At 40.2% G+C, this 22,558-nt stretch overlaps 1 protein-coding gene across 13 annotated transcripts in view; it reads right to left on the reverse strand.

Moving 5' to 3' along the window:
• The window catches only part of L3mbtl3 (L3MBTL histone methyl-lysine binding protein 3), a 117,967-nt gene that overhangs the window by 77,070 nt on the left and 18,339 nt on the right, over positions 1-22,558 (reverse strand). For 8 of the 13 annotated variants that reach the window (XM_027402880.2, XM_027402876.2, XM_035440325.1 and 5 more), the window contains 5 exons: positions 16,956-17,073; positions 4,201-4,312; positions 3,762-3,836; positions 2,094-2,253; positions 772-904 (listed from right to left, as the gene is read on the reverse strand). In XM_027402880.2, coding sequence (XP_027258681.1) covers positions 772-904; positions 2,094-2,253; positions 3,762-3,836; positions 4,201-4,312; positions 16,956-17,057 — 582 coding nt within the window. In that variant the 5' untranslated portion in view covers positions 17,058-17,073. Of the gene's footprint in view, positions 1-771; positions 905-2,093; positions 2,254-3,761; positions 3,837-4,200; positions 4,313-16,955; positions 17,074-18,369; positions 18,471-22,558 lie in introns of those variants that run through there. The other 5 variants (XM_035440326.1, XM_027402878.2, XM_027402883.2 and 2 more) reach the window with 4 other exon arrangements.

Below are 22,558 nucleotides of genomic sequence, written 5' to 3' on the forward strand. Positions count from 1 at the left end.
CAGTGTTCCTGTCTTTTTAGGAGCCCTTCCATCAAAAATCCAATTTAAACCAGTCAACCAATCCTAATGCTCTACTTTAAATGCCAGCATAGCACTCAGGATAAACTGGTATCTCTCTGGTTCTTTTTGCTTGCATACTATGCCTGCTTAGCCAGAACACAGTGTCTTCATGAAGAAAGACCTTAATGAAGAAACATGTCTTATTCATCTCCATATTCCCAGTCCATTGAATAGTGTCTAGTAGATAACAACTGCTCATTAACTGAACTTGGGTGAAATGCTTCAAGACCTCAAAATTCTCTGTTCCTGTAAAACTATTAATCCCTACTTTAGGGTGAAAGTAGTTATGCTTCAATTGACACATTTTGAATGATTTTCCCCCTAGAAACACTTGGTAGTTACATGTCATTTTCTATTCACTCACATAGTTTATGAAATCTATCTGCAATTTACCAAAATTGGACTGTCATTTTGCTAGTAAGGGAATTTGAAACTCATCCATAAAACTTAAGGTTTGATTGTTGCCTCTCATCCCTGTAATAAATTCCAGAACATCCAACTTCTGAATACTGAAGGAAGGGCACTGTTACTGACTATTCTCATTTTTAGATGATGATTGTGAGGCATAAAGTGGTATGGAATCTCCTGACATAAGTGGTCCCTGAACTAGCATTAACTAACACAAGCAACTGACTCCAGAACAGACCTGGTAACTAGAGACACCCCAAAAGACTGCCCATGTCTGGGAATGAACACATAAGGGCTACTAACCATCTCATCATCTCTGTCTTCTGCATCCTCCTTGGAGTCAGCTTTCAGAGATAATTTTGGTTTTTTCTTCCGGCTACACTTAGGATCCTCGTCCTCATTGTCATCACCTCCATCTCTTTCTTCCTTCTGATCTCTGTTGTGTTTATAAGCCAAGAACAGTGACAAGAAACAATACCTATCAAATATCTACATGTTGATTATTGATGCAAAATTATTTTTAAAAAAGTCACTCTCCAAAGGAAACATTTAATTACTAAGAGAAATCCACAGACATTAGCATATTAAAATGTGATTAAAATCATGTTTCACAGCTCTTTCTGGGTAAAAACTGGAAATTATTTTATATATTAACTTCGAAAGGGAACTATCAATGTATGTAAAATGGATTCTAATGGGTTTATAATTACTTGTCTCTCATAATAATGAAAGAATCAATTATGTAGAGATATATATTTCCAGGGCAATTTGAAACCAAGGGACTAGCAATTTTAAGACTGGCAAATCCAGTAGAAAAAAAACAATTACAAATTTGTAAAGAATTCCCTTGCCAATACAAAACAATTAGCAGTTTCTATATTAAACTCAAAAGTCAAGGGGCTGGAAAGATGACTTAGTGGCTAAAAGCAATGGCTGCTCTTTCAGAGGACACAGGTTCAATTCCCACAACCCACATGGTAGCTCACAATTGCCTGTAACTACAACTCTAGGGAGAACTCATGTCATCTTTTGGCCTCTGAGGCATGCAGGTAGTGCATAGACACACACTAGACAAAACATCCATAGACATAAAAGATTTTAAAAAATTAAAGATTTAAATGTCATTTGTTTTGTTCTATGTTATATGCAAGAAACACACCTTTTTGCTCCTAAACTGTACTTTGTTGGATAGTCCCCAGATGGGGAAGTGGCACAACACTTACTGTATGTCCACTGACGTCATCCTTCAAGGACTTATTAATTTATCTACTACTGACATTTCCACAGGGAACTTTGGAAGTAAACAAGTGTGTTGTTATAAATATCAGTACCATTCAAATGTGCACACAGGTCAGAAACACCGAAGCACTCTTTACCAGAAACAATCAAATTAATGGTAACCATGGTTGATTACAGAGACAAAACATCACTACTAGGACAGACCTTTTAAGAGAAGGCACTAGATCCAATGGAGAGGTCAAGGGTGGAGTGCTACCAGAGGAAAGCCTAGCAAACAGGTCCAAAAGGGGAACAGATGTCCCACAGCTCATTTAATCCTCCATCTCCTCAAGATACTATGATCTACAGGTCTGACCATTTCACAGACAGAAGGGAAAGAAACATACTTGTCTTTGCCACGCCGAGCACAATTCTGGCTGCAATAGTTTCCTCCAGAAAGACACTCATCTCCATTGCCATACTGACAGCAGTTCTCACAAAATTGAAGCCCATCTACTTTTGATTGATCCTTCAACCTGAATGGTACTCCAGTCTTCTCTGAAAAGACTAGAAGATGAAAAAGAAGAAGAAATTAAAAGCATGTCAGCAGGTATTTCAAAGTAGATGTGAACTTTTTCTTCTACTAATTTTGTTAGCAATAAAATGAAGAATGATGTTTGTTGAATGAATCAGTGATTGAACTATAAAGTTGGGAATGGGGCTACACTTGGCAGGAATCAGTCAAAAACTTCTGTTAAAAAAATTATATATATATATATATATAAAGGGCCAGTGTGGTGGCTTTCACCTTTAATCTCACCATTTGGGAGGAAGAGGCAGGCAGATTTTTTTGAGTTTGAGGCCTGCTTGTCCAATTGAGAACCTATCTCAACAACAACAAATCACCAAAAAGAATAAACAAAAAACTCACTCGAGACCTTGGCTTTTCCCACAGAGTTCAAAATAGAATGAAAAATTTCATTAGCTACTGAATTCCCTATCTAATCGACAGGTGACTCTTGGATAAAGCTAAAAAGTTACTTCATGTTTATAACATTTTGATGAGTAATTTTTATTTAATCGACTAAATCAACGCATGTAATTTTAAATGTAATTGATCTCCTGGATCATAATTGCCCAAATCATTTAGGAATTCCCATTTCCTTCTGCCTGAATCATTCAGCAAACATTTATTAGGCACCAATTTATGCTGGACACTGATTTGTCAGTACAGACCTCGCCCAAGACAGCTCACAGTCTAGAAGAGAAGCCATACAAGAAACCCAGGACTTCAAATCATGTGGGATGCATGCAGTCATAGAAGTACAGGCAAGTTCTAGGGCCAGAGAGGAAGAGGTGATTCATTCAGTCAGGGGTAAGGTCAGGAGGGAGTTTCTGACAAAACACCACAACAGGGCTTTAAAGGCCAAAGAAAAATAGATGAAGAAAGAAATGGCATTTGATCCAGAAAAAAACAACAACAAAAACAAAAAACCAGATACAAAACCCAGCATGAACAAAGGCAGGGAAGCAGAAAGCATAGGATGATTTGGGAAAATGACATGTAGGTCCTTACTACTTGAGGGACCAGAGCACAACACACAGTAAAGGATAGAGGGTAGACAAAGCAAGCAGATGGGTGCGGACCACCAGATTTTTGAAGGCTTTGCTGGGGTGGCAAAGAGAAATTAGCCAAGTAACAGGTGAGCAGTCTACACAAGTTCCACTGACGTCAGGGTGCAGGATAAATCGGAAAGGGGTGAGTTAGAAGCATTGATTATTTAACAGACTTCTGCAATAGTTTCAGGGAGAGTTAGAGGCCTTAATTAAGGCTGTGGTGGTGAGAATAGGAAAGGCCAGATCTGAGGCTTATTTAGGGAATAAAACCAAGAGCATTAAGGAACAAGGAGTGGGAGAAACAAATGCAGGATGACCTGTAGACTTTTTGACCATGCACCAGGTAAATGGCGCTACCGTCACCTGACTTATGGGTTACGGAGGAAAGAGTAGGCTTAGGGGAAGGGAGAAAGAAAAAGAAAGTGACTTGCATTTCAGACATGTGGAGTTTGAGGTACCTGTGGGACATCCAGGTGGAGATGTCCAGTAGGCAGGTGGAAATACGGGCCTGGAACTCGGGGGGGAGGTCGGGGCTGGAGATATAGATTTTGGAGTCATCAGCATATAGGTGTTAGTTATAACCATCGGAGTAGATGAGAAAAAAAACAAACAAAAAACCAAAAGTGCCAGGCTTTTTGGCTAAATCACCTAGTTTGGCCATTAGCAACTTGATAATTTGCAACTGACCTCATGCTATTACAGATCTGGCATTAGAAATAAGACAGTGTATAACCATTTTAAAATGTAAAAGCTGGTCCATTACAAAAATTTATGTAGGGACATGAGACACAAAAGTAATCCAGGCCTTTCAAAGTTTGGCCCGCCTATAAAAGCTTAGACAGACTGATTTTAAACTAGTCAATAAGAAGAAATCAGTAGTGGGTGGGCTGGCCTTACCCTCCTGGGCGGTTGGGACCATCCAAGTGGTGGTGGCAGTTGCTTTCTTGACACTGTCCATCTCGCTGTCATCTGTGATAACTTCCAAAGCTCCAAACTCATTCACCCTAAACTGGCAAACAACATAGGAGGGGAAAAAAAAAAACAAAAAACAACAAAACAAAACAAAACAAAACAAAACAAAAAACATCGACATTTACAAAATTCCTTAGGACATTATTTATTTCACGACTGACAGACACAGGATCTTTAAGCAAATTAACTATGTGCAAAGAGTTAACAGTCATATCTTGGGTAAGCTTTTTAGTAACCATAAGTCCTTTCATTTTATGAATTCTGGACTGAGGAAGACTAGGCCAAAGCAGTGGGTGTCACTACAGCTGTGCACTTCTCTTCGTCATTTCAGACATCTTTTATTAAGGTTTTTATTCATCTAATACCAGTGTTTATTTAGCAATGCCACTAAAGGGGAATCCCATCCCACCCCCACCCCCACCCCCACCCCCGCCCAAGGAATCAATTCATCTCACCAAAGCTGACCTAATTCAAAGAGCAGGACATAATGGCCTGTCACCTACCTCCTTTCATCCAGATGGAAATAAACCCTGATATATTCCTTCCCCAGTGCCACACCTTCCCTTTCCTTCACCAACCTCAAAACTTCTCCATGAACTTCCATCCCCGTTTTCCCCAAGAACTGGGAAGTAACGGGGAAAGAGCTGTAAGAACTGAACAAGTCTTTAACATGCCATGTCCTCACTAAAGAGAAAGCGAGTTCTCGTTCCTGGCCCTACGAGCTTCCTCTCATCTTGAAGGAACCAGCTTCCTTTTGGCAGCCATAACAGCCGAACACGTGCTTGCCATAAACCTGCCTTGGTCACGTAGAGGTCAGATGCCTGTCTCGTGACAAGGAACCTTAGTCACTTAGAGGTCAGATGCCTGTCTTGTGACAAGGAACCAATCGGAAGTTAGCTGGTGGCGCTATGCTTTACGACCCTGGGTGTGCTTTACGGACAAGCGCACAGCAATGACGTAGAGAGCATAGCAACCGCCCTGGGAGGGCCTATGGGCCATAACAACCAGTTGACCAATCAACACAGGGCAAGCCCTCCAAGCCTGGAAGCACACCAATCCTGAGCCTGTGCGTACCCCTAGACACTCCCCTTACGCTGCCCTATAAGATCTTTTGGGAGCCCGTAGGAGCCGTCTTTTCTAGCCGTCAGCCATGGCGGGTGGGTGAAAGACCCGAGCTAACATGGGGTTAGTTCGTTAAATTACAATAAAGCCTCGTGCAGTTTGCAGCAAGCTCTCGAATCCGCCTGGTGATTGGGGTGACCGCGAACCTGGCCTGAGACCCCGGATACTTGAGTTTTCGGGGGTCTAACATTTTGGGGGCTCGTCCGGGATTTGCGACCACCCTTCACCTGAGTGGATTCGATCTTGGAGGTAAGATGATTAGAGCTCGCAATTTATATATGTTCAATGTTCTATGTTTCTTGTTTTGTCTCTTGCTGTGTTGTTGGTTTGGTGCCATGATTTGTATTTGATCTGCGCAGAATTTGTATTTGTAATTCGGACTTCTGGGGAAGACCCTGAAGTCCTGCCCTGGATGAAAGTCCGAGGGTTGCTTGATTTGATCTGCGCAGAATTTGTAATTTGTATTTGATCTGCGCAGAATTTGTAATTGAACCATAGGGTAAGCAGACTTGCGAGAACCTTGGTTCCACCCTGGATGAAAGTCCAAGGTTTGGTTGTAATTTTGGTTTGGGGCACCATTTCTTTGCCGCGGTTTGTCCTGTCTAATGTTTGTGCTGTCTAATGTGCTGTCATTTGTGTTATGTGTTTCTTAAGCATCTCTTTCTGTCCCACATTGCCCATGCACGTGGCATGCATGGGTCAGGGGGTCAGGGGTCTTTTCTTCTCTGAGCACATGGCGCCACCTCAACTGTTATCGGCAGATGCGCCGGAGGACAGACTGCCACTCTGAGGACACCCAGGACCCAAGAGGTATGGACGCGGGCCAAGGACACTTGGACCCGCCTCAGTTAGCCGCTGAGTTCTGCCGCCGTCTTCCCGGCGCCATTGCCTTATGAGCAGCGTGGGCGGATTGGGTTGGCGTCTATTCTTTCCTGTCTATTCAGGATCCACCACAACACCCCCTTTCTATTCCCACCTGAGGGTCTATGAGGCATGCCCAGTAGGGCTGTTTCTGCCCCAGCTGCCGTTGTGGCTGTTTCCCTGCTCTGAGGGAACATGGCTACAAGGCCACCATCTACTACTCATCTTTCTGTGCTCCACACACATGGTATGCAGGGGGGGCCGCAGGAGTCTTTTTTCCACACCTGGATTGGCCTAGGGTCTGGGGTTACCAGCAGCACCCCTACCCCAGGTCTCTCTGCCTTGAGCACATGGAGCTCGAGCGTATGAACTTATCTGGCCTGATCCGGACATCTAAATGGCCTTAAAGTTATTAAGAACTATAAAAGGGACTTTGACAAAATTTTTATGTTAACTAAAAAATAAAAAAAAAATGTAAAAGACTTAAATAATAAAGAAAAAAAATTGTCTAAGAATGTCTAAGAAAGTCAGAGAAATAAAATAAAAGGTTAAAGAGAGTTAAAGCAAATGGTAAAAGTTATAGAGGGTTAAAATTGTAGAAGGTCAGAGGAAAGTTGTCGAAGGTCAGAGAAAAGGTTGTTACAAGTGAAAAAAAAATTAAACTGTGCTATGGTTTCTCATGTCTACAAACAGTAAATTTTAAAAATGATAATATAAGTTAAAATTTTAATCATATTAAGCTGATTTTGTTTTTAAAAAAAGTCCTGTTTATTTCTCAAGTAATTTATATATACTTGTTTTAAAATGTTGTTTCCTGGTTTAGCCAGCACATGGCCAACTGGTCACATGACTTGACTGGTCGCCATTTTGCTAAAGTTAAAAAAAATACTTAAACCGCCATCTTGACTAAAGGTGACCACATGGAAATTAGAGGTACCATCTTAAAAACAAGTTTTTCAATTAAGATTTAAAATGTTAATGCTTCTATATATTACAGAAAGACCTTAAGGAAATTTAAATTTCTTTTTAAAACCAGTTTTCAAATGTTTGTTTTTATTAATGTTTGTACTTAAAGAGCTTCAATTTAGAATTATTCTTAAGCAAAGCCTGACAATGTAAAGTTCTTGTTTTATAAAAGATGCTAATCTGGTACAGTTTGTGTTTTCAGAAGTTAAGTTTAGAATGTTGGTGACACACACCTTTAAGCTCAGGGTGTAGGTGGCACACGCCTTTAATCCCAGCATTCGGGAGTAAGAGGCAGATGGATCTTTATGAGTTCAAGGCCTGCCTGGTCCGGCAGATCGAATTCCAGGACAGGCTCCAAAGTCACAGAAAAACCCTGTCTCAGAAAGAAGTTAAGCTACTGTTTAAGGAATATAAGGTAGCTCTATGCAGTTTTAAGTTCAGCTGTGCTGTTTCAAATATCTTACTAAGTTAAAACCAGTTACAGTCAGACTAAAAATTACTTACAGAAAGAAGACTTTACCTAGCCACCTGTGTGCTTCTTGTATGCTTAAGAAAAGTAACTAAAACAGACCTCTAATGCTTCAGAGATCTTCAGAATATGGCATTTAAATTGTTATCTTTAAAGTTTATAATGTCAGACAGACTGCCAGATCAGGACAGTGACCCAAAGTCTCCAAAGAAGATTACGAGGCACCTCAGTTCCTGCACCTGGACCAGTGAGCGAGATGCTCAGATGTGAAACCTGCCACCTGCCAGAACCTAGCCGAGACTGTGGACAAAGCTGCTGGACACTGGAAAATTGATTGTACCCCTTTGCCTAGACAAAACAAGGTCAGTCTTTTCCATGTCCCTCTTCCACAGAGAGGAAAAAACTCTCACAGTATAGGCCTGGTGAAGATTGCTGTTCTTTGAGACAGCTGCCTCCAATGGTAATGGAGAAACTTGGGTATGGCTAACTGTATGGACTGGCTTCTAACTGGCTTCTGTCACTTTTTAATAGATTCGGATAAAATATACCCTTCTCAGATCTCTGAAATATTAATGGTTGTCAGCTTGACAGCATCAGTCAGTCAGATCCACTATAGACTAGTCAGTATGTTAGCTGATAAAATAGTAACTATCTACTGTTCAGGCACAAGCTCAAAGTTTTTAAGTTTATTTTGGTTGTCATCTAAGTACAAACTTAAAGGGCTTTTCATCAGGCCAAAGGCACCTCTGTCCAATCCATACCTGGCTCTCTGGACAGAAGAGAAATATACATGCTTATAGCCCAAATCTGTAGTTTTTGCTAGGACTCAAAGTTATAAATATATTCCTGCTGTTTAAACAGATATCCAAATATCTGCTTTTTCTACACTGTGGGCTTCAGAAAATAAGTTTTAACCTCTGTTCCTAGTTTAAACATGTCTTAAACAGGTTTCTGCTTCTGGCTGACATCTGAGTATCAGTTGCTGACTACAGGCTGTTCTAAGTAGACTGCGAGCCCTAAACTTGCTGTGGATGTGAACCAGTTCAGCTGATATGGACACCCCCTGTCTCTGCAACAGTGTCTGCTAACCAGAAGCCCCTGATGAATTCCCCATTGCCTAAATTCCTTTTTGCTTTTGACTAGCATTTCAACCTTCTGGGGTCCCTAACTTCGTCCCAAAGTCAGCAGGAAGCAGTTTGGAAAAGAATTTCGCCGTCCATTTTCCCTGGTTAAAATGCTAAGTCAAAAGGAACTCCCTTACATGGGGATGCCAGTATCTATCACTCCCTGATGGGGATGCTAGAGAGACAGCAATTCCATGATTGGAATTTCCAAAAAAGAAAATGGGGGAATGAAGGAACCAGCTTCCTTTTGGCAGCCATAACAGCCGAACACGTGCTTGCCATAAACCTGCCTTGGTCACGTAGAGGTCAGATGCCTGTCTCGTGACAAGGAACCTTAGTCACTTAGAGGTCAGATGCCTGTCTTGTGACAAGGAACCAATCGGAAGTTAGCTGGTGGCGCTATGCTTTACGACCCTGGGTGTGCTTTACGGACAAGCGCACAGCAATGACGTAGAGAGCATAGCAACCGCCCTGGGAGGGCCTATGAGCCATAACAACCAGTTGACCAATCAACACAGGGCAAGCCCTCCAAGCCTGGAAGCACACCAATCCTGAGCCTGTGCGTACCCCTAGACACTCCCCTTACGCTGCCCTATAAGATCTTTTGGGAGCCCGTAGGAGCCGTCTTTTCTAGCCGTCAGCCATGGCGGGTGGGTGAAAGACCCGAGCTAACATGGGGTTAGTTCGTTAAATTACAATAAAGCCTCGTGCAGTTTGCAGCAAGCTCTCGAATCCGCCTGGTGATTGGGGTGACCGCGAACCTGGCCTGAGACCCCGGATACTTGAGTTTTCGGGGGTCTAACAATCTCATGGCAGCTGTAGATAAGCAGGTTTCTGCATCAACCAGCTTATATTTATGTGAAAGACTTCATTGTAGCACGAGTTCTAATAGGTCTTAATAATAAAAACTCGGAGCCAGATATCTAGGTAAATGCTAAAAGGTCAGAGAAGCAAAACAGACAGCCACTAGAGAGTTCATACCTCCACCAACGCTCAGACAGACCAAAGGGGCGATCCTGTCCTCAGACTGCCTGCTTCAGACGGACTGCCTCTGAGCTCCTGTCTCCTCATGCTTTATAGTCCTCTCTCCACTCAGCCATATCACTCCTGTCTCCACCCGATCCCAAGTGCACACCTTTGTGTGAGCTCTGTTTCTCTTTTGGACAGATTCAATCTCATGTAGGCCAGGGTGGGATTGTCTCTCGAGGGCTGGGATTGAAAGTGTGGGCTACCACTGCCTGATCGCTATGGCTAACTAGTAGTTTAGCTCTGCACTCTGATCTTCAGGCAAGCTTTATTTGTTAAATCATGAACAAAACATCACCACACTTAATCACCTCTGTTGTACTAAGGCAGGGATCCTGTTCTCTCTCAGACTCAAGAATTCACAGATCTGAGTGTTTTCTTCATTCCTTCTAGTTTCCGTAAATCAGAAAAGCAGTCAGGATCCACAGGTGTTAGCAGAGAAAGAATGGTAGAAAGCTCAAATTGGAAGGACAATATAAATGTTTCAGATCTTTCACTCTGTTATATGTATTTTCCACACTCATTGTATAAAATTATTAAATACTTTCTAGACTGAATGAATCGGAAATAGTTCAGGAACATATATTATATATTCTGAATACAAATTCACAAGCCATGTGTGTAGCATGCCTAGCGTCCACATCAGTTTAGAAAATGGTAAAAGTCAATTTTGTGGACAAGAACTAAAAATAACAACTAAAAAAAAAAAAAAAAAGACAAAAGAAACCTTAAAGGCAAAGAAAAAAAAAAGGAGCTTAACTAGCAATTCTTCAAAATAAGGCTGACAGTACCATCTACTGGGCAAGAGCAGATAAAACAAGCTACTAAGATCATTATTTAATGATATTAAAGAATGGGATACAAAAATCAATTCTCAGTTCAGATATTTTAATAGGCACAAGTGATGAGTCACTTAAGAGGAGTAATTCTGCACCCATGACTGGCTGCTATCCATGCTGATGTATGCTTACTTGACAACCGAGATGTGAGAAATAGCACCAGACATGTACAGTAGACAGAAAGCATTGTAATGGCTGCTACACTGCAAACCACCCTGCACTAAAATGCCTGAGAAAGGACATCAGAACAGACCTCTGGGTGAAAAGTGCAGGCCAGACACTTGCAAGGGTTTGGTTCAAATACCTTTAAAGTTAAAAGGTTGGTATCTCTCCAAACTAAACATTTAATCTTAGCCATCTTCTCCTTCTACTAACATTTAACTACCATAATTGACAGTCTAAATACAAAGTAGACATGCAATGTCACCTTGAGGCACCAAGACCAGCCTGAAAGCCAGAGACCAAGGATGGACTTCAAAGACTGCTACGCAAAACAGGTGTAAAATAAAGCTATGTGCACACTTGTGGGATTAGGATTCAGAGGCTTCAGTGTACCCGGAAAGGCACCCTAAAACTTCAGAACTTGGAACACATCTGTTCCTTTTTACAGTCACTCAGCTCAGAAATCAAAACCCTCAGAGAACTTTCAGAGTATCCAACTCTATGAAAGAAAGCCAGAGGGATTGCATTTTCCTGTGGCTTCTCAGTTTGGATTTTGTGTCTTCCAATACATTCCTAGTGAAGAGAAATGCTAGGAAGAATGGGTATGCCCATACATAACTCAAGGTCCACATACAGAATTCTAAAAAGATCGGTGCACTTCCTTTGGTTTCCCCAGCTGAACACCTGGGTCCTCGATGCTTTTATGAATGGCTTTGGCATGATACAAAATTTCAAGTGTTCCACTCTCCAACTGAGAATATCAAATTAAAATCTTCACAAAAGTAATTCATTAAACATTAAGAAAGACAAACATACAAGTTAGCATGGCAGCTGTTTCTACATATGAATCTATCCAGGTCAGTAAAAAGAAAAAAAAAAAAAAGGAATTATGTCTCAGATATCTACAGGGTGGCAAGATTTTGTTTATTTGGCTTGGCCTGAGGCACTTTAATTGTGTAGTCTTTTCTTTATTTTTGCTTCTGGGGGCAAAAGCCCCTTTTCCTCTTTTGGGATCTCTTTAATTATAGACCACTAAAAGACACTATTGAGGTTATGATTTCCATTCTATTACTTTTGATGTTGAAACCCGAATCCCAATTACCAATTCGTTTTAAGGGCAAAGATGTTTGGTCACTAAATTGTTTCAAACATTAATCGAGACAAGGCGAAGCCATGTATTACAGAGAGAGGCTGGATTTAGAGCTGGCTTCTGCCTGGCTGTTTGCAGGTCTTGCTCTCTGATGAGGAGCAATTATTCTTCCAAGATAAGATGCTATCACTCTCAGGAGAGCATCTGCGTTTTACTGGGGTACTCCAAGAGACTAACTCCTTCTGCCTCAGAGGACTAATTCTCCCTGAAGAAATATTTCAGACGCCATTAGAAATTCAGGTAGAGAAAGACCTGTGAGAGCTCTGCCAGGTACCTTTATACTGCCACTAGGTCAGCTGCCTCTCCTATAGCTAACTTGGAGACTGTGTGCTACCAAAGCTTACTTGCATTACTTACTTCTTTTTCTAAATTAATTTTTATTTAAATTAAAAACGATCCTATTTTACATACCAATTCCAGTTCCCTCTCCCTCCCATCCTCCCATGCTTATTTGAATTTTAAAAGAACAAATTAGGTAACTGTAAAAGTTCTGAAGCCTTTTTAGGCGGAAATGCAGGGATAATAACCACTATCTTTTCAAGACTAGCAGCAGGCACTTGTCATCCTTTGAACACTTTGCTGCTGCAGTGGCCTTGCCTCTGGAAACTTTGCTCTGCTCTCTTCCCTGGCACCTTCCAAGACGTCTTCACAAAGGACATTTTCAGCTCAAATGACACCTGATTTTTGAAGGCGCCCTGGTCCCACCCGCTGAAGGAAGTCTCCATTACTCTAAACGTGTAATGTTTTCCTTGTGTCTGATGATCTGAGCACGCTCTGTCTTTAGACAGCAGTGTATGAGTGTTAAGAGAGTCAGTCTCAAACACTGCTGTCTCCTCCGCCCCAGAGCTGCAATAAGTGACAAAAGTCAGACAGAAGGCGCTAAAAGAAAGGCTGGAATACATTGCGGGCAAGATGCTCCCTCAGAGGCTTAATTTCCTGTTTCTCTCGCTTCTGTACCCAAAAAGATGTTTGTGCTTTATTTCAAAGAATTTGGTTAATGAGGCCAGTATGGAGAGGGCAGAACATATCAGTGACAAGACAGGAAAATGTCCCCATGATAGGAGAGCAGGAAGAAACAAAGAGGCCCTGAGGTCAAAGGAGATGAGGCCAGAGAAAAGCGGGGGTCAGAAAACCAAAAGCCTTCAGGAGCTTGAACTTGGACAATGGTAAGTTCTCCAGAAGTTTAACCAGAAAAATGACAATGTAATTAGCCAGCAACCATGAGGCTGTCACAAAGGAAAGTTCTTTCAAGGTGGCAAAATCCACAGAACATAAACCTGTTCACACAACGGGAAGTTGACCTCTACCTGTGAGGCCAGGCTGTATCGGCTGGCTAAACTTCAGTTGGAAGACTTAGGTACCAACTGTTAGGAAATCCACATGCCTATAAATACACAAACCATTAAAAAGCAGCAGCCTGCATAACAGTAAGTCCCCAGCATGATATGAAGAAGCAAATTTTATTAATTATTCAAAGTGTTAACATTTTAGTTTAGTAGAAAATTTATTTTCTCAACCTCTTAAACAACCAGGATTTTGATGTAAGAAATGCTATGGAATATAGTTAATGAGAAGGTGTTGTTTGACAAAACTTCTCCTAGGGAGTCACAGCACACACATCTACTCATTCCAGATAGGGAGCCCACAACAGACCAAAGTACAGACACTATCAAAGTTCTACGTGGTGAACAAAATTTTTTATTGGGGTTGCTTTCAGAAGCAAAAAATGACTCAGATAGCTGCATCACCAAAGTCTACCCCAGCATGGGTGACAGCTTACAAAGCTAGGAACCTGGAGTACACTAAATAGCCTATAGGCAGCTCATCAGTTTGGAGAGTCCTTTCCAGGTGCCTTTGTTGATTTAAACTCTTACAGGGAGCTCTATTGGTTTCTGCTGCTTCTAGGCAGCTGGTCTGCTGTGACTCTTTACAGCTCAGCTTGTCTGAGAGCTTTCTGTGCAGCCTGACACTTCTTGGAGAGGGACTCTCAGCTCTTATTGCTTATTCCAGCAGGGAGAGGCCTAGTGAATCTGTTCAGTTTCAGGGACTTCCTGAAGCTATTTGAGTTGTTTGCCTTCCTTCTTAGGGTATTTCCTGCAGGATGGTATATTTAAATCTCAGAGGAAACTGTTATACAGAAGATGGGCTATGAATCTCACATTAAAGGGTTATAAATAATATATTTTATGTATGATAGAGACACAGAGAGACAGAGAGAGGTATATATGAATGTTGTATGCACACACACGCTGTTGCACACACCATCCATTCCATACAGAGGCTAGGAGAATGTCTATGTCCTGCTTTGTCACTCTCATCATCATCATCTCCTTGAGAAAAGGCCATTCTCTGAACTCTGTGGTCTTCCACTAAGTCATCTCCTAGCCCTTCAAATTATTTGTTAAAATGAGGTACCAGACTGTCGACCACTCATGAAGTAGATTGGACACATGGCAATTACCCCAGTAATTACATGAGTATAAAAGTCATATCAAATAACCCTGATTATAATACCCTAAATGACTTAATTACCTGATTATCTTAATAAAAATAATAGGCTAATTTCTAAAATTCACTGCTTAGAAAACTTCAAAGCAATCCAGATTTCTTAGGGATGGAAACTCCCCGATGTTACCAAAAGCTAACTAAAAGAAAGTTATAAATTTCATCATGACTCTGACATGCAAGTTGCATTATATAGTGAAAATGAACAAGAATAACATATATATGAAATAACAGAAAAGGACAGTTTCCATAATATGTTGCAAAGTCAGAAAATGCACACCCCAAGTATTTGTTTACATTCTTTCTCAATCCACAACTCCTTTTCACAGTTGAGGATCCTATGGATCTTAACAGCTCCCATTTTTTCAGATAAAGCTTACAAAATGTAAGGATTTTAAGTCATCCATCCCAAGACTTACTTCATTATTAATTATGTATATGTGGCTGGGATTGGAACACTGTTGAGTGCGAATACCCTTGGAGTCCAGAGACTGTTGGTTCCCCTGGAACTGGCCTTACATGCCATTGTGAGCTTCCCAACCACACTAGAGTTCCCTGCAAAAGTAACTTTTAAGTGCTGAACTACCTCTCCAGTGTGTGAGTTTAAATAACTTAACATGGCTAATCCATGGTTGCCATTATCAGAGCTTGAAAATTGTGCCTGCTTTTTAGTAAAAAAAAATTTCAGCCTTCTATGTCCATCATGTCTCATGAAGATAGACACTTAGAGAATGTCAGAGCAATTCAATTCCTATTTGTTCTTGTATTTATTTATTTTACTGCAGAAAAATCTTGAACGAGAAAGATTAACTTGTTCCATAACTGTCATCACACAAAACTAAAGCTGAAAATTTCTTCTTTTTAATAACTTTAAGTGGACTCATAGTGTGTGTGCATATATATTTATGAGTACCATATACTATTTCCATAGAGACATATAATATGTAATGTTCAGATGACGAAATTAGCTTTCCTACTTCCTCAAACATTTCCACTTCTAGATGTAAAGAATCTTCTTTACATCTTTGTAATCTTCTTTTTTAGTTATTTTAAAGTATACCATGCATTAGTTTAGACTATAGTTGCCCTATGGTATAAAAGAACACCAGAATTAAAAACCTCTGACTACATTTTGATACCCATTTAAGAAACAAAAAAGGTTTCTCCAAATTTCACTAAAGCTTACTGCAATAGTTTTATTTCCTTAAACTCATACATTGCCACTTTGTACTTAATTAAACCTAAGCCAACTCAAATCTCAAACATTTTTCCAACTCCGGGCAGATGTTTAAATTGTACCCTGAGGATACGTGAGGGCAGGGACTTGGCTAAGATATTTGTCAAGCAGCCATCAAAAGGATTAGATTTCAAGAAGCCTAAGTTAGGAGCAAAATTTTCCTATTTGAGAAAGCACAGAACATCAAGTATTATAGAGACAGACCAAGTGATAGTCTGTTAGAAAGACAGGAAGTTTAAACACCTAAATGACTGAGTACAAACACAAAGACTAAAAGGTCACAGACAGGTTCAAGGTCCCGGAGATAGGAACACAGTTAAAACGAATCAGAAATGAGAAGTAGGGCAGTTTGAGCTTGCACAACTGTGTTTCGTGGAGCAGCAGAGGTGGTCCTGAGGGAGACTCAGTCGGGCAGGAGACACGTGGCAAGCAGCACATTCACAGTAGGCAGACAGAACCCCATGAAGAATGGAGACAGTGGCAAACAGCACATATACAGTGAGTAGACTGAATCCAGGAAGAATGGAGACACATGGAGGGCTAACACATACACAACGAACAGACTGAACCTCATGGGGAGTGAAGACACACAGTGGGCTAGCACATATACAGTGAAACTCGAGAAGAGTGGATACGCACAGTGGACTAACACATTTAGTGTGAATAGACTGTACCCCATGAAAAGTGCCCTTTCTATAAGATTACAGGATGACTTATAAAAAAGTAATTATACAAAAACTCATATTCATAGTATAAATAATTTAAAGGCAGTGAAGAGTCCTATTGATTCAAATTTTTTCATATTATTTTACCAAGTTTCTATATAAGAACACTGGGACCCCGGGAATGTGGTTATCCACTCAATGCTACAAAGCCCTTACTAAAATATCAAAAAAGCTAGATCTTCTAGGTTTGTCATTTCCATATATATTGACCATATTATAATAGAGCCCAAACAGATAGATGATCCCCTCAGAGCTATTGATTGATTTTTTTAAACTAAGGACATTCTAAAAATATTCTTCCATCCCCTAACGCAAATGAGGAAACCTGACAATCTATCAGTATTTCAAATTATCTTACAAATTTACTGAAGAAGACCACATACTGTATAAAGCCATAACTATATTTAATGGTTTAATGGTTTGAATCCTTATTTCGTGTATGTAGTCACTATAAAATAAGCTCACATAATGTATACATGATAAAGCAAACCTACCTTTAAGTCACTCCCCGGTAAGGTACCAACTCCATCCTTCCAGTCCATAACACTGAACACATCAAACTCTTGACCACTTGTGCTAGATGCAGATTCGGTCATGATTTACTTTTTTAACCTGGAACAGGAAAGGGGGAGTACAAGTATTTCACATGCACGTCAATTTGATTTAGTGACCATTATTACTTATTTCTTTTAATGACATTATTTTCTTGATTCATCCATCTACAAACAACTGCTTCAAAAGTATCGCTAATGGGGCTGAGCAGTGGTATAGGACTTGTCTAGCATGTGAGGCCCTCCAAACCCTGTTATTCTATGCTTCTGTTTTACTTTGCGGTACTAGAAACTGCAACCAGAGCTAGGAGAAGCACTCAATCCACTACTGAGCTATACCACCAGCTTTGCACACTGTTTTTCCCCTAAGCATACATTCCTACAGTAAAGTTTAACTTATAAATTAGACACTGTAAAAGGTTAAGAACAACTATCAGTAACTTGGCATGATTTTCTTCCCTTATTAAGGTAAGAGTTTTCTCCTTTTTATTTAAATAATTAAGAGTTCTCTTTGGCACATTCAAGTCATCAGTATCAATGCTCTTGCGGCTGGGCATCAATGTTAAGCAAAATGAGGTTTACTTGAATACAAGCATTATAAACATGGACAGTCACTCTGGTAGCTGAGTGGGGGAGAGGTGTAGTATATACAGTATGGACCAAAGGTGAGACATTCTTAAGCAGACTGAAGTAGCACAGCCTAAGATCTCACATTATGCAGAACATTTAAAAGTGATGGACTGTTTGTTTCTGGACAGTTCCATTTAATATTTTTGAGCCCTCAGTTAATATAATCTCAGTAAGTAGAACCAAAGATAAGGGAACTACTAAACAAAATGTGGATTTAAAAGATACCATTTTGATAGGAAATTGAGTCTATGACTCACTGTCATCTGTATTAATCTACCAATGACATGTCTGACCTAAAAACACAACAAATTGGATGTGATTTTTTTTTTCAGAAAGAGATCACTTTTGTTTGACTCAGTTGAAACATCTGCTATGACCCTGACAGCTTCCCAAGAGCCAAGACTTTGCCAAGGACATGGAAAGGTAGTGACAGACATGAGAATGAAGCTTGAAATATTTAATGAGCTATGACAAGATTTGGAAGATTTACATAGTTCATTGGAGAAATGGTCTCTAAATGACTAGGGTATAATGTTACAACACCAAGCCCACAGAATGGATTGGTTCTAACTCTCAGATCAATAAATTTTAATACAGGGTGAAATCTCAGTGATCAAGTTTCAACTGCACACCAACCCACCTTTAAGATAAACTACCCTTCCTGGAGTTTTGCTGTGATATCAAAGATTTCCACTATTAATGAAGAACTAGAAAAATCTTTTCCAACCTTGTGTCTACATGAACGCAGACTTTCTTCATATACTTCAGCCAAAACAACAAACTGGAATAGACTAAAGGCTGAAACAGCTGTAATCGTCCAGCTATCTCCTGTAAAACCAGACATTAGACAGATTTGCAGAAGTTGAAACTGTGCCAACTTCTCTTATATTTATTGCTCTTTCATAAAAATTGTGTATATATATATATATATATACATATATATATATATATATAATCAGATAGTGAGTTTACTACCATTATTTTTAAATAAGTAATCAAACATTCTATTTTAACACAGTATCAATATGCATAGAATATTAGAAAAATTCCTACTTGAGTCTTCAATCATAAAGGAGATTTGCGACCAAATGATAACCAACAGGCTGAACATGGAACTTAGACCAGATCATATTCACAAGACACGGTACCCGACCACAAGACAGCAATTCACAAATCTGGTCCAATCTAAATTATTAAAAAATATTACTGGATAGAAGAGGAAATATGAAGAACAACTGACCACCTGATAGTATCAGAGAAATACTTCTATTCCTTTTTTAAAGGTGGAATGATAGATTCAATACATATTTTTGTTTTCTTTTCTTTCTTAACATTCATTCATTCATTCATTCATTGTGTGTATGTGTATTTTTCAGGGCACACACATGACACAGTGCATGTGTGGAGGTCTGACAATAACTTGCAGGGAGTCAGTTCCCTCCTTCCACCACATAGGTTCTGAAGGGTGACCTCAGGTAATCAGATTTGGTGGCACCGAGCCAGCTCTGGCCCATCTTTTGTTTTGTTTTGTTTTGTTTTCTTGAGATAGAGTCTTGCTACTATGCAGGCTACAAACTCATGATCTTCCTGTCTCTACTTCCTATGTGCTAGTAGTACAGGTATACTCCACCACACCAGGGAGCATGTTCTTTTTAGTGGGGAGTTCTTTAGATAGGTGAAAAGATGTGTGAGAGAGAAATCTGTCTTAAAACTAATCAATGGAGTCATATAGAACTGGTGTTGTGGTGGGAAACATCCAGATGTGGGCAGGGTCTTTGGTGACTCATTCTACATCCTCCATTTTACATATGCTTAGAAGAAATAATTCAAGGTGTTTTGTTTTTTCTTTAGACAAAATTTCGTTATGTAATACACTATCCACAACTTGCAATGAAGCCCAGACTGGCCTTGATCTTATCCCCCTGCCTCAGCAGCCCAAATTCTGGGATTCCATGCTTGCTTCACCATGCCAAGCTCAAGACTTTTTAATTGTGGTCTTTCAACATATGTCATATGCATTTCTAAATGGTATGTAAAAACTGTACTTGTTTGAATGAGACTTTCTTCCACTGAGAATTTCCAGATGTGCCAATATTCTTCCTTTCCCTTTGCTTTAAATAACATATCAACTAGAAGACATTTCAAGCTGTATGTAGTGTGAATCACAAGAACGAGATCTCACTATTACTAAGGCTTAATTCTCAAAACAGGAACTAGGTAGGCTATGATTGTCAGGGGATAATTATTTGAGAAATTTTGAAAATATTAAATGAATTAAGACTTTGTTCAGGGTTTCTACTGCAGTAATAAAACACTGTGACCAAAACCAACTCAGGGAGGGAGGGTTCATTTTATTTTACAACTCTCAAGTCACTCTCCATCACTGAGGGAAATGAAGGTAGGCAGGACCTGAAGCAGAGGCCATGGAAGAGTCCTGCTACTGGCATGTTTCTCGGGGCCTGCTTTCTTATGTCACTTAAAACCACAGGCCCAGGGGTGATACTGCTCCCAGTAGGCTGGACCCTCCAACATCAATCATTAATCAAGAAAACGCCCTACAGACTTTCCTAACAACAATCTGATGGAAGTGACTTTTTTTTTTCTTGCCTTTTTTGTATTTATTTATTTATTTATTTATTTATTTATTTATTTATTTTTACTTTTCTAGACAGCTTTCTCTATGTAGCCTTGGCTATCCTGGAACTTACTCTGAGACCAAGATGGACTGGAAATCATAGAGATCCACCTGCCTCTGTATCCTGAGTTCTGGGATCAAAGGTGTATGACACCACCACCCAGCTGGAGACAATTTCTTAATTGAAGTTCCTCTTCTCAGATAACTCTAACTTGTGTCAGGTGGACATAAAACTATTCAGAACAGACTTGCACTTAAACTGTGAATGAAACACAAAATGGACTAAGATTGAAATTCACGATTTCACAAAATGAACTAAGATTCTAAGATTGCCCTGGCTCCCATTGAAGTCGTGTAAGAATGGTGTTTTCCTGATAGATCACTTCCCCTACCTGGGTAAGTAGCAAGCAAGCAGGGTGTTTGGTTTTCCCTTACCTAACAGCCATGCGAGTACAAACACCACAACAGCAGAACTCATCTGCATCTAGAAGAAATCTGAAAGTTGGCACTCTATAAAAGCTGTGGTAAATATTCACTGTATACTTTATGAAATGCCTGAATATGCTTCTGCTTCATACAACACCAATATTACACAGTAAACTCTGCCCTCAGCACCCATCAACAATGGTGAATACTGTTTCCATTCACCCCTTCCACTCTAAGGTCAGTGGATATGTTCTCTAAGCTATTGTAGTCAAAGACACTTACTACACTGTCTTTCCCATCATCTAATTTTGAAGCCACTGGCTACTTTGTTACAAGAAGTCTGACTAGCTGCAACAGATTAAGTGTTTTCCCACAGCCTACCAATCACGAAGAACAGCAGGCAACCAATGCTGTTAGCAAAAGCTGTTTATTTACAACACCTAAGTCTGTTTTGTTTTCTTCTTTCTCTGTGCACATGGACACATAAATATACAAAGGGCTTTCCTTCTTGCTCCTGAGATGCATGTCGCCTCTTTTCAGCACCCAGAAAAGTTGTAGATTTGCATATTTCTTTAATTATTACTTGATAGCATTCCCTAATTCTATGTATAAGGTAAACACACACACACACACACACACACACACACACACAGCGAGGGAGGGGGAGAGAGAGAGAGAGAGGGAGAGAGAGAGAGAGAGAGAGAGAGAGAGAGAGAGAGAAGAGAGAGAGAGAGAGAGAGAGAGAGAGAGAGAGGGAGGGAGAGAGAGAGAGAATAAAAGCGTCTCACTGTGTAAGAATGCCTATCCCAATGTCTTGAGAAACAGTGCTGAGGTTTCCTAAGGAAGTACCATAGAGGGGCACCATGATATGGGCAACCAGGAAAGATTTATTATTTTCTTCCTAAGATGCCTTTTCTCAAGCTTGTCAGCTATTAATGATGTTTGGGGGTTCAGATGGCCAACAAATATACCAGTGAAGCTTTGGATTCCCAAAAGTATATATGGCCTGCTGGCCATGACTACAATCAAGGGCATTGTTGCCCAGATTGCCTGTCCAGTGGTTACTATGTATGGATGCCTCATTAAGAAATGGATGGCATTTGCTGAAGTAAATGGTTATTACTGCTGGCACTGATGCTATACATTATAGTCCCAAAGCCTCCCTGTGTGATCAACCCATTTCAGCTTTACCCACTCATGTACAATATTTTTAACAAAGTTTCTATGGTAGGGTGATGCAGCAAACTAAATGACAAGTGGCACTATCCTTAGAATTACCTCCCCCCCCCCCTCTTTCTCTCTGTCCTGTACCACTTCCTGGTCTCCAAACCAAAGCTGTACAACTTGAACCTGGCTTGAGATCATCTACCTATTGAATGGACCACCTCAGATTCTCACGTAAGCAAGTCTCTGGCATCCCCAGGCTAATGAACCTTTCCCACAGCATGTTAATAAAACTCTTACATTAGATGCTAATAAAACCATATTTTTTTTTCTTTTCTCATTTGTTTGTTTTGGGAGGAATGTGTGTACTGAGATTGAACAAGGCCTCATACGAACTTCTGGATAGGCAAATGTTGTCAACAGTTAGTATCTTATACGCAAAACCCCCATGCTAAGAGGCTGAGGATATAACTCAGTGGTAGAAAACCCCCAGGACAAAGCAAACAAATTAATAAAAAACAAATGTTTTATGTTATGAGGCTGGAGGTGGCTGGGCCTCTTATAGACATTGTAAGTTAAAACTGCCGTGGATGAATAACCCAGACTTTATCCGGCACCTCAGTAAGTCTACTTCTAGAAAATTATCCAACTAGATACTTCTCTATGTATAGAATGTTTAACAGTCCATGGG

Source organism: Cricetulus griseus, chromosome 2, assembly GCF_003668045.3.
Source record: "Cricetulus griseus strain 17A/GY chromosome 2, alternate assembly CriGri-PICRH-1.0, whole genome shotgun sequence".
Taxonomy (NCBI): Eukaryota; Metazoa; Chordata; class Mammalia; order Rodentia; family Cricetidae; genus Cricetulus; species Cricetulus griseus.